General features: G+C 36.3%; 1 protein-coding gene across 1 annotated transcript in view; it reads right to left on the reverse strand.

Annotated features, from left to right (window-relative positions):
- The window catches only part of LOC123845412 (flavin-containing monooxygenase 3), a 31,962-nt gene extending 16,025 nt beyond the window's left edge, over window positions 1-15,937 (reverse strand). Inside the window, exons 1-5 of the mRNA XM_045876176.3 lie at window positions 15,815-15,937; window positions 14,561-14,698; window positions 6,630-6,818; window positions 3,188-3,350; window positions 2,811-2,953 (exon numbers count right to left, since the gene is read on the reverse strand). Of these exons, the coding sequence (XP_045732132.1) occupies window positions 2,811-2,953; window positions 3,188-3,350; window positions 6,630-6,818; window positions 14,561-14,692 (627 nt within the window). The 5' untranslated portion in view covers window positions 14,693-14,698; window positions 15,815-15,937. The remainder of the gene's footprint in view (window positions 1-2,810; window positions 2,954-3,187; window positions 3,351-6,629; window positions 6,819-14,560; window positions 14,699-15,814) is intronic.
- Window positions 15,938-16,635: the final 698 nt, after the last annotated feature.

Below are 16,635 nucleotides of genomic sequence, written 5' to 3' on the forward strand. Positions count from 1 at the left end.
CTTCCCTTTCCTCAGAGGTATTCATCCAGAGAGCTCTCCCAAATAAACTTCCTACACTCCAGTCTACATCTTAGGACCAACAACCCTGCCATCTTCTCTGGGGGAGGTGACCAATAACTGAATTCTCATCACATTTTCTCTAGCACTTATCTGATGATCATTGTTTACAATCAAGCAATTATGACCCCAAAATAGGCATTTTGACTTAACTGCTTTTCCCCATCCCAAAAGAAGGCAAGAAATTTGGCATCAGAGAACCATAGGCTCAAATCATGGCTCTGCTACTTACTGATTATGTGATTTGGAGAAAATTCCTTTAACTTCTCTAATACTCAGTTCCCTTATTCATAAAATGGAGATAATAAGTATCTGCCACATCAAATCTGTGTGTGAGTTCATGCAGTGTGCTTACCATGAAATAGGACCACCATTGCCTGACATGGAGAATGTGTTCCTTAACTCCCCTTCTATCATGATAATCCATAACTGTGTAGGTTTTCAGGCACTTTTTAAAAGAATTTTTATATATAATGCCATTTCAAAGTATTTTTTATAAGGGAAGCCAAGCAAAGAAGGAGAGACTAGAGGATCAATCTGTTGAGAGCTTCTGAAATTGGTCTTTCTTTCCTCTAATTTATCATATATACAACTAATGGATGAATCTTATCTTAAAACTATGTCTTTATCATATCTTTCCTTAGCTCAAGATGCTGAAGTGATTTACCATTATTTATAAAGAAATTTAAATTCTTTAGCCTGTCATTCAATTCCTTAAAGAATACGACATAACCTGACTCCAATCTTTCTTTCCTCTCTCAATTCCTATAGTTACTCTGTTCCTTGAAATCAGATCTGGTGTTCAGTCCTCTAACACTTCATTAATTTCCTCTATGACTTTCAAGAAGACAGTTGACATTTCTAGTCCTCAGTTATCTTTTCTGTAAAATGGGCATAATAAAACCTGGTCTGCTTTCTTTCCACAATCAAAGGAGCACATTTATATGCAGGCACTGGAGTACCATAATGCATTACACAAACTTTTATTGTTATATATCTCCATTCCAACAAGAAGAACCACAATAGTGAAATATGCTGTACTCACTCCTGTCTCCATCCCTTCGCATATGCCATTCTCCCTTCCAAAACACCCTTTGACACCTCTTCAACCATATGATTCATAAATATCCTTCAAGGACTGGTTCAGGTCTACCTTCTTTGTGAGGCCTACAGTTCCATAATCAGAGCATTTAGTTCTTGAATCACCTGTGCATCCTTTTTTCCAGTGGCAGCTCTTGTACTGTTAAGAGTTTCTACTTAATTCTTGAGGTTATGTTTAATTTATATCAATGTATTATTTTCCCAAGTAGATTTTACATTCCTTGGACTTCTTTGTGTCTCTATACTTTTAGTATAGTGCTTTGAACAGGTAAACAGGAATATATTTTTATACCATTTGTCCTGTCATGATCTTGCTTCACTGGTTGTAAAACCATCATTTAAAATGGACCTATGTTTGGGGATACCCAGTGTGACATTAGTAGGCATAGCCTCTAGAGATAAAATTCCTGTCTGTGGGCTTCTGGGCAGTCAGTCCCTAAAGAATCTTCCAAAGCTAGTAGGTGGCATTTGTTCAAACTCCTTCTCATCCCCTTATGGGCCCTATTTGATCTCTTCTCTGTTTCCTCTCCAACCTCTCCTCATACCATTCTTTTCCAGACCCAATGCACAGCAGTGAAGGGGTCTTTTCTCAGTTTCTTGAGACTCTAAACTTCTTCCTGCTTCAAGACCTACTTCCTGGAGTCCTCTTCTGACACTGAACCCTTTTCTCAACTTTTAGCTCTCAGCTTAAATGTCATCAGCTGGAAAGGACCTTCCTCACTTCTTTGTCTAAGGCAGGTTACCCTTATTATCTACTCTTACAGCATGTTTTTTCTTTTTTTTACTAGCACTTTTCACAATTTTCACATTATTTGTGCATTTACTTGTTTAATACCCATTTGCTACACTAGACTCTGAGTTCGGTGTGAGCATCATGTCTGTTTTGCTCTCCACTTTTTCTCCAGCACCCAAGCCAGTGCTTGGCACATAGTGGGCTCTCAACAAATAACTATGGGATGACCATATGCATGAATGAATGAATATAGAACTCTATGTTGATGAAATTGTATTTAAATGTTTAACTCCTTACCAAGCTCAACAAGTAGGTTCTATTTTTATCTGTTTTATTTATCTTTATGAGAAAACTGACACTCAGAGGGATTGATGGACTTAAGAGTGTCAGAGTCATAATCTTAACCCTAAATCCATACTAGTTTTGGAGGAATTGATCAGACACATTAGACACCAAATGTCCCGAAGAAGATTGTTGAATAACATCACTCCTTGCTGATATTCTGCTTTTGTCATACCAAACTATTTAAAACTTCACCTATTGGGATGCCTGGGTGGCTCAGTCAGTTGGACTCTTGATTTTGGTTCAGGCCATGATCTCAGGGTGGTGGGATCCAGCCCTGCATGGGGCTCCCTGCTCAGCAGGGAGTCTGCTTGAGATACTCTACCTTTCCCTCTGCCCCACCCCCCTGCTTGCACATGCTCTCTCTCTCAAATAAATAAATAAATCTAAAACCAAACCAAAACAAAACAACCCTCCCCTGTTATGGAGGGAAGCTGAGATGTATGAAACACTACTTAGTCTTCCTGTCAAGAACCCTGCACACTACCTCCCCTTCCCTAGTTTCTTATCACACCTTTCAAATGGTAACTGTCTCTGTTCCTTTAAAGATAGTTTCTGAGTATCTGAGAAACGGTACCTGTTCAGCTGTGTGGCTGAGTTCTGTGGCAATATCACAGCCTGAATTCCCCAGGCCCAACACCAGGACTCGCTTCCCCTTGAATATTCCTGGTTCCTTATATTCTTGGCTGTGCAAGCATTTGCCTTTAAAAAGTTTTAGTCCTGAGTGAAAAGTGGGAAACATAAGAATCATTTGGTTTCCATTTAAAAAACTGCTGTAAAAGACTTGTGGGTGAATGTAGTCACAATAATATGGAACTTTAACACTCCAGGTATATTACATATAATAGAAGCATGTTTTAATTCAACCTGTACTTTTATATATATAAAAAAAGACATTATCAAGATATTCATTCATGCCAGATATGTAGTTGGCAGACGAAATTTCAGCCTTACCTGGAAAGGACTCTTTTGGTAGGTTGGGGTACACATGGTGTCCAGAACAAATCAATACAGCATCAAAGATAGCTGATTCTTTTTTACCATTCCTTTCAGTGGTAACATCCCATTGGCCGGTGATTGAGAAATCAGGATGTTTATTTATACCAGATACAAGTGTCTAAAAGAAATATAGAAAGATAGCCTTCTCTATGCTAACAGGTAGATTTGGCACCAACTTGATCAAATAGTATTGAAAAAAATCCTTAACAGTGGCTTAGGAAAAATACTTAATCCATTATTAAGATACATATTATGGGTGCACCTGGGTGGCTCCGTCAGTTAAGCGTCTGCCTTTGGCTCAGGTCATGATCCTGGAATTCCGGGATTGGGCTCCCTGCTCCCCTGGGAGTCTACTTCTCCCTCTGCCCCTTACCTGGCTCATGCTCTCTTTCTCTCTCTCGCTGTCTCTCTCTCAAATAAATAATAAATAAAATCTTTAAAAAAAACTTAAAAAAGATACATATTTGAATTCAAAACTCAAAAATCAAAACATTAAATGGTAAATATATATATTTTATGATTTTATTTTATAATTTTAGAGAGAGAGAGTGAGCATGAGCGGGCTGTGGGGCTCAATCCCAGGACTGTGAGATCATGACCTGAGCTGAAGGCATATGCTTAACCGACTGAACCCCCCAGGTGCCCAGGTAAATATATATTTTTATCCTTACATGGCTTCTTGGGCATAGCCAGTATGTTCTGGACTGAGTGACTCCCCTCTTGGAGATATGACTGTGAATTCAATCATAGTTTACAAATAGCATGTACCACAGGTACCAAGTAATCTGGTGGCCAATCATTTTTGTAGTAACAACTACTTCTTAACATACCTCTTTAGCTATTTTATTTTTCAATATTATTATCTTAAAATGAGAGATTGTCTATATTCAGAGAATGAGTTCTCAAATTTAGTGTGCATAAGGATTACCTGGAAAGCTTGTTAAAGTATGGATTCCAAGGCCACAGTTCCAGATATTCTGAGTCAGTAGGTCTGGCATAGGACATGAAAACTTGAATTTCTAATGAGCTCCCAGGAGATGTGATGATATTTGGCCCATATACTGAGTAGCACTGGATTAGACTATCAATAAATATTTATTCACAGCTGAACAGCTGCTTGTTGGTTGGTGTGCTCCCTCGTCAAAAATATTTTTTCAATTCTTCTGATTATATTTGGAAGAGAATCTCTATTTGGTATGAATTGTTCTTATAAACTTTATTATGTATAGTATTTCATACATATTAAACAATACATGTACACATATCTGTATAATGCTTGTTACTTATGAAATATAATAAAACAAGCACCATGAATCCATAAAATCTTGCATATCATTTATTTAGAATAACTGGGATTATGCATTTATTTATGCTATGGTAAATGGTTCCTTTTTGGATTATAGTTTGTTTTTTTTGCTGCTGGCATACAGGAATGCAATTGATTTTTATATCTTGATCTTATATACTACCATCTTGCCTAACGTTTTTATATTAATTGTTATTAAATCTAGTAATTTGTCTCTAGATTCTTCTGGGTTTTCCATGCAGAAAGTCACATCATCTGTGATGGATGTTACTTTTTTCCTAGTTGTCATTCCTTTTATATTATTTATTTATTTATTTATTTATTTATTTATTTATTTATTCCTTTTTATTTATTTTTCTTTACTTAAACTGTCCCTTAAATTTCTTGAGACTATTGAAAAGAAGCAGTAATAATAGGGATCCTTGTCTTGTCCTGGATTTTTAAGGAAATGATTCTAACTCTGCACTCTTTAGAACAGCACTGTCCAGTAGCAATATAATATGAGCAACATATGTAACTTAAAATTTTCTAGTAGTCACATTAAAAATAGAAAAAATGTATAATTTAACCCAATCCGTCTGATATATCATTGCTTTAACAAGTAACGAAAATAAACATCATTAATAGGTATAGTATATTCTTTTTCATAATAAGACTTTGAGATAAAGTGTGTACTTTATGCTTACAGCACATCTCAATTTTTGGCTAGTGACTACCATATTGAGCAATGCAGATTTAAGATAATATTTATATGTTTCTATGGATCAAAAAAATTCCTTTCTAATTTTAGTCTAGTGAGTTTCTTTTCTTTTTTTTTCTTTGCTTTTCTTTGTCTTTCTTTCAGGTAGAAATGGATGTTAAATTTTATTTAATGCCTTTTCAGATTTGGTAAATGCATTGTTTTCTTCCTGTGACAGGATTTTGTACTGAATTACATATTTATATTTCATGACATTAAAATATTCTGTATCCTTAGCCCAAACTCAACTCAATGAAGACAGTTAATTTTTAAAAAATATTTTGTTAGATTCAGTTTTGAAGTTTTTCTACTAGTTTTTATGGGGGAAATATGTCTATAATTTTCCTATTTCTTATTATTTTTATTTTCTTTTAATGTCAAGGTTCTAATGTCATAGAATAAGCTTGGAAGCCATACTTTATTTTTTTAGTCTCTGGAGTTTATAAAATATTGAAATATTTTTCTTGTTGCAAATTTGGAATTACCTATGGAATCTTTTCTTAATGGGAAAAATTTTAGTTTCTGAGTCAAAAGAACTCTAAATTATTAAAGGACTATTCAGGCTTTCTACTTCTTTTTGTGTGCATCTTGGCAAGTTCAAAAAAAAGATTTTAAATTTAACCAATTTAAACATTATTTGGCAAACACTTTTATAGTATTCTTGTTACATTTTTTATTTCATCCACATCAGTTTTACCCATTTTTTAATTCCTAGTATTATTTATTTGTATCTTTGTTTCTTTTCCTCAAACTGTCAGCTACTCATCTATATTTTTTTTTTTTTGGTTTTTCAAAGGATGAACTTTCTATGTTCTTAATATGCTTTTTTATTTCATTAATTTCTTTTTATTATCTTGTTCATTCTATGTTCTTTTGGGTTTATTCTGCTTTTCTTTTCTTAATTTCTTCATCTTGTTAGTTTTGGAAACTTTCTTATTTTCTAAATAAGTATTTAAGTTTATAATTCTCAGGAAAGTTTTGGTCTTTATGCTTCCCACAAATATTGATATGTAGAATTTATCATTCAGATCTAAATATCAAAATTTCCATTGCAATTTCTTCTTTGAGCCATAAATTGTTCAGAAAAAAAGAGTTTTGAATTTTGAAATTCATGGCTATTTTACTTATTTATTTTTTATTGATTTCTAAGTTAATGGCATTTTGGTCTAAGAACTGTATGTGGTATTTTATAAATTTCCAATGTATTCTTTAAATCTAGGGTCAAGGAGGCCACACTGTTAAAAATGTTGGTAAATAAGGAAGAAATACTGAAAGGAATAAATAAGAATCTTCTAATAAATATAGAATTCTTCACAACGTTGCCTCAAACTAATCTTTTGACAGCATCTTACCTTAAATTGTATGTATTTCAGGAGGTTCTTTTCTTTGCAAAATGCAGTGATATATTCCTGGACCTTGCTGTTGTGCATAAAGTTGGGGAAGTCATCAGGATATGGGAAGTCTGGGAAACACATCATTTCTTTGGAAGAGTTGGTAAAGACAGACTGGTAAATGCTAGCTCTGCCTTCCTCTGCATGGTCCTGTAAATGTATAGTTTGAAATGGAAGAGAGTTTGTAAATGTGTACACTTACCAGGGTCAGTGCCAGTTCCAAATAATTATCACTCACCTTTACCCATAATGAAATTCAGTAAGATGAGGAATAAATTAACTTTACTTAAACAATTTGATGCTAATCAAAGGACCTTAGAATATGGAAGAATATACCTTTCTTAACATCTTTCTAAGGGAAATAAATTTTGAATTTCATTATGTCATTTTAAGAATATATAACTAGAATTAAAGAAAGAAAATTCTGATATATGTTATGATATGGATTAACTTTGAGGACATTATGCTAACTGAAATGTGCCAGTCACAAAAGGATAAATACTATAAGATTCCACTTATATGAGATACCCAGAATTATCAAATTCATAGAGACAGAAAGAATGGTGGTTGCCCGGGGCTAGGAAGAAGGAGGAATGGAGAGTTATTGTTTAATTGGCAGAGTTTTAGTTTGGGAAGATTAAAAAACATTCTGAACATGGATGATGGTATGATTGTACAACAATGTGCATAAGCTTAATGCCACAGAACTGTACACTTTAAAATGATTAAATGGTAAATATTTATTGTGCTATGTTTGCCGCAATAAAAAAAAAATCTCCTTTAACATATCATGAGGTAGTTCTGGTGAGTTAGACTATAATATTTTCTTATGTACCTAGGGCAGAGAAAACTTAGGTTATGTTTATAATAGTGTTTTTCAAATGTTTTTGACCACAACCTATAGTTAGAAATATATTTTACATTGCAACACACAACAAAAGTTTTATGAATAAATCATATCTAACTACTTGAGTTGCATTCTGATATTTTCTATCCATTCCATTTAAAATTCAGATTGATTCATTAATTTATTTCATAGCACACCAATAGGTCATAATTTCTAGTTTGAAAAGTAGTGGTTTAAAGGAAATGAAGGGTGAAGTTTGGAGGATTGGGTGGGAGAAAGGGGAATAGAGACAGGAAAGACGGTGATGGTAAATCACCTAGGTCTTAAAGTTTATTTTTTGGGCTGAAATTTCAACATCAACATACTTCATATAAAATTGAGGGGAACACTGAGGGCAGAGGGGCTTTTGTTTCTAGATTTGAGATTTTGGTAAGATATCACTTATCTTAAAGACTCCCCCTGGACCAACCTAGGTAGGGGGAGGTTGACACAGAAGAGTCAAGTAGCAGTGATTAGGAAGAGGTAGGATCTTAGTTTAGCTCTCTTGAACCCATTCAGTTTGAGCAAAACAAGGAGTTCCCACTTGCTCCCAGCAGGGATGAAGAAATTATTTGAGACTTGTAGCAGATAGTCTACCAGAGAGTTGCTATGGAGGGGGCTAAGTGGTATTTTAGGAGAGAGCTGTAGAGTGGGCTACTTGGTTAAGGAACTCAATGGGAAAACTGGATCTTGGGGAGGTTCATCTGATATGCTCATAGGGGCAAGTGAGATCTAATCAGCAAGGTCCATTGGCCTCTAACTAAGCTAAGAGAGGACAGTCTCCAAGTTCATCATCTGCTGTCTTCAATTTAAGATTTCTAAAGGATGAGCATGAATGATAAGCAAACAAAAAGGGACACCAAGAGACTAGAGGGGCCAGACAACAGTCCCAGGATGTGTGTTTGAATTTGAGAAACTTTGGCTTTCCTCCACCCCAAGGTCACATAAGTCCTTTTTCTCCATAAGTCCAGATACAATCTTGGAAAAATTTAGGGGTTGGGGGGACCTGAAAGACTGAGCATTGATCCAAAAGAGACTTGGAGATTAAGCTATGCCAACTGGGGGTACTTGTCTTAGAATGCTTTTATGCTTCTCCCTGTGTAATTTTGGATATTTGTCTGTTGTGTTATTTGTGCTAGACATAAAAAGTGACCTAAGCATTAGTAGTTTAGTATGTACTTATGGATAAAGCATTGCAAAATATCAAGAACTTACAAGGAGATGAGGGACGAGAGAGGAATCCCCAGTTTGTAGCCAGCAAGGAAACAAAGACCTTAGCCTAACATCAGCAAGAAACTGAATTTAGCCACCACCCTGTATGAACTTGGAAGCAGATTCTTCTCCAGTGCCTCTAGATAAGAGCCCAGCCCAGCCACACCTTGGTTTTGGCCTTGTAAGGCCATAAGCAGAGAACCCAGCTGAACTATGCTGTGCTTCTGACCTACATAACCGAGAGTAATAAATGGGTGTTGTTATGAGTTGATAAGTTTGCAGTAATATGTTATGCAGCAATAGAACACTAATACAAGGGCAAAGGTAAGGTACTGGAGCAAGTCAAGGTTGGGGAAAATTATGTAATATTACACCAAGGGAAGAGTTTCATAAAATAAAAATGATGCAAACCTTTGAGACAGGTTTGAAATAGTTTTGCAACTTTGGCTGCTCCAGGATAATCAATCTCCCTAGAAATATTGAGCTGATTGGTCTTCAGTATTTCTTAGGCCACCAAAAGGTCCTGATTACTGAGAAAGGAGTTGCAGCATAATTAAATACATCATTTGTGACTTGTTCTTTTTTTCCCTTAAACTTAATCATGGACATCTTACTGTTTCTACTCAGTGTTATATAGTGCATCTCAGAGCCCATGTTTATAGACTGATTCTTCTAAGTTGATAAGGTAGAAAGTTCATAAGAGAATGGCTACAGAGTCAATAATTGCATTTTTAAATATAAATTTTTTTGGAGGGAGTGGTCAACAAAGAGCCAAACCCTGCTAAATAGAAAGAAGACCTAGGAAAGCCGAAAGCTAAGCCTCAGTCTAATCAAATGGGAATCCAGATCCAAAAATGGTATCATAAGACATTCTAGGTCTATAGTCTTTTCTTTCACATGTATAACTTCTCAGAGAACTACTGGAGGATGTGCTCTAATGTACTCTACTAAAGGAGAGAATAAACTAAATAGTAGGCCAATAAGGGCTTCAGAAAACAGGGTTTATCCAGGCAACAGCAATGCAGCTTTGACTAGAAAAGGAAGACAAGCAGAAGAACTATCTTTTTTTTTAAAGATTTTATTTATTTATTTGAGAGAGAGAATGAGAGAGAGCACATGAGAGGGGGGAGGGTCAGAGGGAGAAGCAGACTCCCTGCTGAGCAGGGAGCCCGTTGCGGGACTCGATCCAGGGACTCCAGGATCATGACCTGAGCCAAAGGCAGTCGCTTAACCAACTGAGCCACCCAGGCACCCAGAAGAACTATCTTTAATAGACAGTTAAAAGATAAATTAAGCTGATGGACCAGCCAATGTGTTTAAACATATTGAGAAGAGAATCATAATTCTGTGGGAGAGCTTGGGGAATGAATTAGAGATAGTATTTGTAAGGTTAAACAAAGGATACAAGGCAATTATTAACTCCAGTGAAAACAAAAGTTGTTCAAGGAAGAAAATGTAATTAGAATCCACTAAGTGGCTCAGCAGACCAGTATTTACATGTTTATAGTATAATAAACATGGTGGTTTGTTTAAACAAAAAAGATCATAAAACTATATGAAGAAGGAGATGAAAAATTTTGTAAATAGGTGTGAATTTGTTCCATATAATTTAAGGGATTGCTGTTTGTACATAGCATCAGTCAAAACAAATTTTATAGGTGCAGAGGAGGTTATAAGAAATGAGTGAAATGGGCCGAAAATGAATATAGTGAAACAGAGAATTTAAATTTAGCTTAGAAGAGGCCAGTTATTACTATGAGTAAGAGGAGCCCATGTTGCCTGGTTTTCTGATTTTTCAAAAGAAGACAGATCTCTAGATTTTTATGTAAAGTATCATGATTTTAAAATATTAGATTAAAATCTTAAAAACTGTATAGATAAAATAGATTATCTGCAGTATAAAAAGAGCCAGTTTGCTAACTCTAAAATATATAAAAATGATTGATTTTTGTCTAGTAGTTTTGTGATTTGTAGCTTTTGATGAGGTTAGAAAGCTTGGTAGAAATGTAATCAACACAGGAGAGACTACACATTAAAAAACAAATTGATCCAAAGAGTAGAATAAAATTAGGGGAAGTGAACAAAGGGGTGTGTGCCCAGAAAAAAAGAGCCTTTATTCATGAAACTTCAGGCCCAAATCCAGACAATTTACTGATGTAGTGTTTGGGGATCTCCTGAGAAAGAAAGACATTTCCCTTCAACTTGTGGCCTAGTCCTAAAGTACTTTATTTTCTCAGTGATCAAAGCAGGTGAGGGAAATACATCACTCTGGCTTTAGATCAGTGTTACAAATGACAACTAGAAGGGCATAGGGAGGTGCTGCAGGAAACAGCTACAAAAGTTTGAATGATCTGCACCTTATTTTTTCACACTTAAGAAATGTTTGGATACCTCTCAAAGGGAGAAAATGCTGAGAGATAGTAAAATGCTGATTTTAGAAACCAAAGGTAAGGAAAATACAAAATTAACAGGATTTTATAATACAATCCCATAATGTGAATTCTAGGCATACAGCTATAGGCTCCTAGTGGTATTTGAGAAACACAGGAAGTGATGCCACCACCTGCAGTGTGGACCCTCTCACAGAGGTAAAGTAATTAGGAAACTCTGAATAACCAGTGTATTAGTTTCCTGCTTACTGTAATAAGTTACCACAAGCTTGATGGCTTAAAACAGCAGGAATCTATTCTCTAACCATTCCAGAGGCCAGCAGTCAGAAATCAGTATCACTGGTCTGAAATTCAGGTGTTCACAGGGCTGGTGTTCATTCCAGAGGGTCTAGGGGAAAATTCATTTCTTGTCCCTTCCAGCTTCTGGTGGATGCCAGCATTCCTTAGCCTTTTCAGTGGCCAGGCCACCTGCATTCCTTGGCTAATGGCCTCTTCCTTCATCTTGAAGATGGAGGTCAGAGCATAGCATCTTCAAAACTCTCTTTCTGCTGAAGTGATCACATTATCTTTCCCCTTCTATCTCTGGGTGTCAGGTCTCCCTCTGCTTCCCTCTTATAAGCATATATGCTATGGCATTTTTAGTCCACCCAGATAATCCAGAATAATTTCACCATCTCAAGATTCTTAACTTAATCATATCTTAGTTTTCCTTTTTAAGAACATTTGCGAGTTCCAGGGATTAGGACCTGGAAACTTTGGGGGGGAACCATTGTTCAATTGTTCAGCCTACCACAGTCCACTGGCCCAGCAAGATTCACATCTACTCCACATGCAAAATACATTCACCCCATCTCATCACCCCAAAGTTTCAATCCATTGCAGCATCAGATCAAGTCCTGAATCTCATCTACACATCATCAGCTCAAAAGTCCCAAATTGTATCACCTAAAATTACTTAAATCAGGAATGGATGAGACTCCGGGTATGATCTATCTGGGCCAAAATGCTTCTCCATCTGTGGACTTGTGAACTAGAAAACAAATTCTCTTCTACTAAAGTACAGCAATGAGACAGGCATTGGGTACCAGTTACAGATGTTCCCATTCCAAAAGGAAGAGAATGGAAGGAAGAAAAGAGTTAACAGTCCCAATTTTGAAATCTAGTAGGGTAAACATTATTAGGTCTCAAGGCCTAGGAATAATCTTCTGTGTCTCAAGGTGCCAGCCTCTGGGCCTGCAGTTTCATCCTCTGGGGTATTCCATATTTTTCTTGAAGAGAAGCATATGTTTGCAGCTGAAAACATCATCAATCTATGATGCCAGGTTCAAATGTCAAAGTCTTCCTTGAGCAGCAGGAGATGTAGCTGTATTGGCAGCAATGTTTTGCAAAGTTTGAATACGAGGACTGGTTAAGATTCCTATAGAAATCCTACTAGTTCAATAGGCCATTTATTGCAATGGCACCCAGCAGTTTACCAAGGATTAAGCATTCAGGCTGGAGAGACAGGCCAGCTTGAATCGGGATCTTGTCTTTGTCATTTACTGGCCATTTATCATTTTTTTTCTTTTCTTTTTAAGCTTCAGATTCATTTATAAAAGGGAAAAACTCATACTTACCTTATAGGATTATTGTAAAGATTTAATTAAATGGAAAAAAGGGTTAGGCATATAGAAAGAGCTCACTAAAATAGCCCTAAGAATCAACAGTGTGCTAATCTGAAGCCCTGTCAGCACATTTCAGCAACATATTCTAGGCTCTACAACATCATACAAGATGTTGAGCAGTTTCAAGAATTCTTTACAGCGCAGAAAAATAGTTTTATTAATAAGAAAAATTCTCATATCTTTATAATATTTAAAGAGTTGTCTGTCACAGACACTGTCTCCTTAAATGCAATCTTTTTAATTGAGGTATAAAACATATTAATTTTGCACTTGAGGAGGAAATAGTAGCTTAAAAAGGGTTCCTCCTAAATTTGCATATATGTATGGTCTATCAGAAGAAGAAGACAAATGGGGTAGGCTTAACCATGCAGTGTTCCTAAGGTTGGAGAAAATGAGGGAGCTGGGGCACAGGCAAGCCCTCACACCTGCCGATGTGGTTGTCAGGCAACAGAGGAAGTGATTTAAGGGTTGCATAGAGGCATGTCTGCTGACAGAGTCCTTATTATGAATGCACAGATGAAAGGGCATTGAAGAACTTCAAATCAGTGTATCTTGTTCTTGGTTCCTCCTGTAGCAGTCTCATTAATTATTTGGTTTTTGCAAGGCCAAACAGCACCTAAAACCTTAAAATCTGTGGTCTTTATTTTTAATTATAGAGGGGGGAAAAGTAACAAGTTTGTTTATAATGTTAATGCTGACAGTGTAAAAAAAAATTTCCAAATCCCTGACTGGGGAGGTGGTAGATGACAACCTTGTTTTATGTACATCTTGCCTAGGGAAAATCAGTAGTAACCACTTCATGTAGTAGTTCATTCTAAGTAAATTTGACATTGAGATAAGTGTTACAGATAAAATTGGAGAGGAAATGGTGAAAAAACAAAAACAGCAAGGAAACATTAAAATTAGCATAAAATAGATTAGCAGAGATAACAGGTGAATTATCACACTCATAAACAGGCTAAATATCCCTGTTAAAAGGATTCAAATTGGGTCAAAAATCAGTCTCTGAACCTGGATGTTCACATTTGTATAAAACAAAGAATAAAGGAGTTTAAAGATAATGAAAACTGTTAAGGCATAGAAAAAAGGAGTTTAAAGATAATGAAAACTGTTAAGGCATAGAAATTGAAATAGGGAGCAACATTTTTATCAGAATTTAAGCTAACAAAGTATAAAACAGTGTAGGATGTAGCATTTAAGAAGCTTTATGTGGTAAATAACATGGCATTCATCTGTAAAATGTTCAATATCTTGATGTGAGTGGTAGTTTTACTGATGTATACATAGTTTTTAAGTGCATTCTAAGTACTTAATAAAGTAATTCTTAATTCAAATACAAAAAAAAAATCTGTGGTCTGAATCATTAAGTGGACCTTTGGTAACCTCAACAAAAGAATGGGAACAACCTGTTTTTTAAATGAGTAACTCATGTAGTTACATTACATAAACCTAACCAATATTTGCCCTTGGACTTTATTCCCAAAAGTTGCTCAGTTATTAGTGGTTTATCAGGGGTGAATTCTGTACACAGAGACCTTCAAAGCTAGCCCACTATCTCATTTACTTGAAGTAAGCAAGGAACTTACTTTCCAACTTGCTCCTAATGCTGTGTTTTGTAGATTCTAACCTAAGAGGGATTATAACTGCATGGAAGCTGATTTGGAGGCCTGTGCTCCAACTATGTGTTCTCACATACTTCATACCTCACTTCCTGGTCTGCTGCAGTGATGTCCCACTCACCGAGAATTTCCACAGGCCCCCAATGTCTTCACTCTTCTCAAAGCAGATGGGCTCCAGCCCCTCTTCCAGACAGCTTCTGATGGAGGCCAAGCCACTGACGCCAGCTCCAATGATGGCTATTCTCTTCCCCATGGTTGTCTGTGCAAAGACCCACGAAAAGAACATTTCTAGCAACAGTATTGCTGAAAAAAATTTTTTTTTTTGCTATCATTCTTTGGCTTAATTAGAAACTTTAGGGGCACCTGGGTGGCTCAGTTGGTTAAGCGTCCAACTCGTGATTTTGGCTCAGGTCATGATCTCATGGGTTGTGGGATTGAGCTCTGTGCTCAGCAGGGAGTCTGCTTGAAGTTCTCTCTCTCCTTCCTCTGCCCCTCCCCCCACAGGAGCTTGCCCTCTCTCTCTCAAATAAATAAATCTTTAAAAACTTTATTTTTGCACCAAGAAATCAATATTAAAAAATAGATCAGAACTCTTTTTACTAATCTAACTACATTTTGCATTTCTCTGATTTCTAAAGAGAATGTTTTGTTCCAAAAAAAGAAGCACTTTGTTTTTAGTCAACTCCCCCAAATTAAGAGACTGATGGTCTAGCATATATATTTATCTTTTTTTGCTTTTGGCCTTTTGTCATTAGTTTTCCACCAGACAGAGTGAACATGAGAAAGAAAAGGAGATTCACAACTAAAACACATATGCACATACCAATACCCACAAACATGTATGTATATATGAATGAAGAAATAAATATGTATGAGTGTGTGTGCACCCACATATTTATTTCTTCTTTCTCTTTGACATAAGACTCAATGAGGAACAAGGTCAGGGCATGTCTACATTTCAGTATATCAGGCAATCACCCCATCTCTCCCCTACAATGTTCTTCACCTTCTCAATTAAAAAGAAAAGTCAGGTCTCTTGTCTAAAAAAAACTTCTTTCCCCTAGCTGCCACCCCCACTTCCATTCTCTTTTTGAAAAATTAGATTTCCTAATCTTTTCCTGTTTCTGACACTATCTTCAGGCCTTACTGTTACTTCTTTTTCTTTTTAGACAAAATCACATAGATACATAGTGAAATAGACTTGAATGATAAGAATCTTGACCCTTACTTCTCAGGGAAAAAAGATCTAGCTGAATTATATGTCATTCTCATTCTGACCACATTTGGTATGAACTATAGATTCCCTTTTCCATTTACCCATCCCCCCCTCCTCCCTCTCAACCCATTATAATATCATCCTTTTCCCCTTTTCTACCTTTTTCTTTATCTTCCCTTCTGTATGTTTAAGTCCTGTCCAAGTCGTTTGGGCAGTTGGGAAGGAAAAGTGTTTTCCCTGAACCAGCACTCCATGGAAACTATTGGAAAATGGGAGGAACTGCTTTTATTTATTTTTAATTTTTTTTTATTTTGGGGGAGGACCTGCTTTTAAAGGGGAACTCACTTCCCGGTCTTCTCACAAGTGAACCCACACCACCAACTGCCCAGATAGGCTGGACTCTCCCAGTCTCCTGGCTACCTGGTGACTGGTTTCCCTTTAGTCAAGGTAAACATGATCCACTGCTTACACTTCTGGATACTTGGCCTGGGAGTCAGGCAGTTTCTCTCAGATGACTTCGGTTTTCTGCTCTATTTTATTGTGTGTTATTTTGAAGTTTACCTTATTTTACTCAGTCCTAATTTTGGGGGGGATATCTCTTAGTAGCGCCCCTAATACTGTAGAAACCTAGCTGCTTAGTTGAGATATCCCAGCAGTGAAAATGGGTTTTCTACATTCCTTCTTCCTGTTCTCTCCTTTGACTCTTGTGGTCAAAGGCCTGGAATTTGCAAATTGGTATTTCTTTGGTTCTGGGGACAGTGTGCCATCATGGAAAAGATCAAATTTAATAAATTGATCCATTAGTACCAGATAAAATTATGTTGGTGATAAGACTAAATAAGGTGCACCTAACTCCCACTCCTGAAATACAGTGTAATTTCTAAAAATCAATTCCCTATCAAGCATATTCTTATATCACTTAAAATTATGACACCTCAATTATTCTACCCAGTTAATCCCTTCACTAAGCAGGCTATACT

Source organism: Mirounga angustirostris, unplaced genomic scaffold (genome assembly GCF_029215605.1).
Source record: "Mirounga angustirostris isolate CCGP_5_RB_7025 unplaced genomic scaffold, mMirAng1.0.hap1 SCAF_6, whole genome shotgun sequence".
NCBI lineage: Eukaryota > Metazoa > Chordata > Mammalia > Carnivora > Phocidae > Mirounga > Mirounga angustirostris.